The sequence below is a fragment of the Propithecus coquereli genome, unplaced genomic scaffold (assembly GCF_000956105.1).
Source record: "Propithecus coquereli isolate 6110/MARCELLA unplaced genomic scaffold, Pcoq_1.0 Scaffold15, whole genome shotgun sequence".
NCBI classification, from domain to species: Eukaryota; Metazoa; Chordata; class Mammalia; order Primates; family Indriidae; genus Propithecus; species Propithecus coquereli.
In genome coordinates this window covers 830,260-831,628 of record NW_012139413.1, presented here as the reverse complement: position 1 = coordinate 831,628, position 1,369 = coordinate 830,260, and the positions used below count along the sequence as shown (strand labels likewise).

The 1,369-nt window shown below is 31.8% G+C and overlaps 1 protein-coding gene across 1 annotated transcript in view; it reads left to right on the top strand.

Annotated features, from left to right (window-relative positions):
- Nucleotides 1-1,369, top strand: part of ZBBX (zinc finger, B-box domain containing) — a 114,431-nt gene that overhangs the window by 67,629 nt on the left and 45,433 nt on the right. The window contains exon 12 of the mRNA XM_012640159.1: nucleotides 25-104. Coding sequence (XP_012495613.1) covers nucleotides 25-104 — 80 coding nt within the window. The remainder of the gene's footprint in view (nucleotides 1-24; nucleotides 105-1,369) is intronic.

Genomic DNA, 1,369 nt, shown 5'->3' with positions numbered 1-1,369 from the left:
TTTATATAACATACATTTAATAAGATGTATGAAGAGGAATTTGAAGAACCAAGAAACATTGTGCCTTACAAAGTCGAATTAGCTGATGCAGACGTTCAACAAAGGTAAGATCTTTCAAATTTACTTTGTATGATTACTAGAAAACCATATCTAGAAAACCATATCAAAAAAAACACAACTCTTTTAAAATGAGAAACTCATCGTGTCAAAAACATGTGACTTTAATGTTAAGAGTATATTTCGCTTAAGCTGTATTTAAATTTGCATGCAATGTTGCTAATATTTAATATTTAGCAATTAGAAAATTGTCTATAGTGATACGTTTTACTCTCACCTAATATTTGGATTATTTAATAGATTCTACTGAATTTAGGAATTGTTATTATTTAAAATGTTTGACCAAGTCTGATATGTTTCATATAAACTTTCTGCTTTTCTCCAAAGATACTCTGGATTCTTTTTACTTTAGTTTGCTACGGACCCTAAATAAAAAGTTTGATAAATAATTAGATTGAGACACTAAAAGAGCTCTTGTACTACAGACTGTTTCCTAGGTAGATTTTTTAATGTGTGATAAAAAAAATAAATGAAGTATAATGGTTCACTTTGTAATTGTTTTGTAGAATTTTGTCATTTCCAAGTGAAAAATAATATCTAACTGTTATCTGTTAGTAATGTTAAAAATTACTCAAGTCCTTTTTGCTTTTAAAACGTTAGGATTTCAGGTGTTTGACTACAAAGTATTAACTTGAGTAAACAGTGGAATGAAGTTCCTATTAAGTGTCCCCTACACCAATTCTTTGTTCAGATCAACTTAGGCTCCTATCAGCATTTTGCAACAGCTATGGGCCTGAGTGATGCCCTTGGGTGAAAAAGCCCCATGTTTAGATAGAAAGAACCAGATATCTAACAGCAAATGTGCTTTTGGAAGCAGAGTTTTGGCAGGAGACAACTTTTTGTTCAGCAGATAAGAGGTTTATATCCACTCTGTATCTCCAAGGAAATGAATGACATTTCTGTTCTCTAATTTGATTCTTTTATATATCTTATCACATGTCTTTGCTTTGACCCCTGTGTATGGTGTTAGAGAAGGTGGAGGAAGTTACTGATCATCGTTTGGGAGTAGTTTTACAGTGTTGGTTTGGGGGCGCCCATAGTTAACTGTGTTAACTTTGTCCTGGGGAAAATGAGTGACGCAAGAGCACCTTTTTGGTTAAGTATAATCCATGTGTTCTACGGTGGTCCTCTGTAGAGCTTGCATAAATATCAAGTATTGTTAAATATATTATTCAATTCATAAATAATGTTACTCAATTGTAACTATGCTTATAGATAGTAATCATTGTTAAAAATTGAAACCTAAATGCCA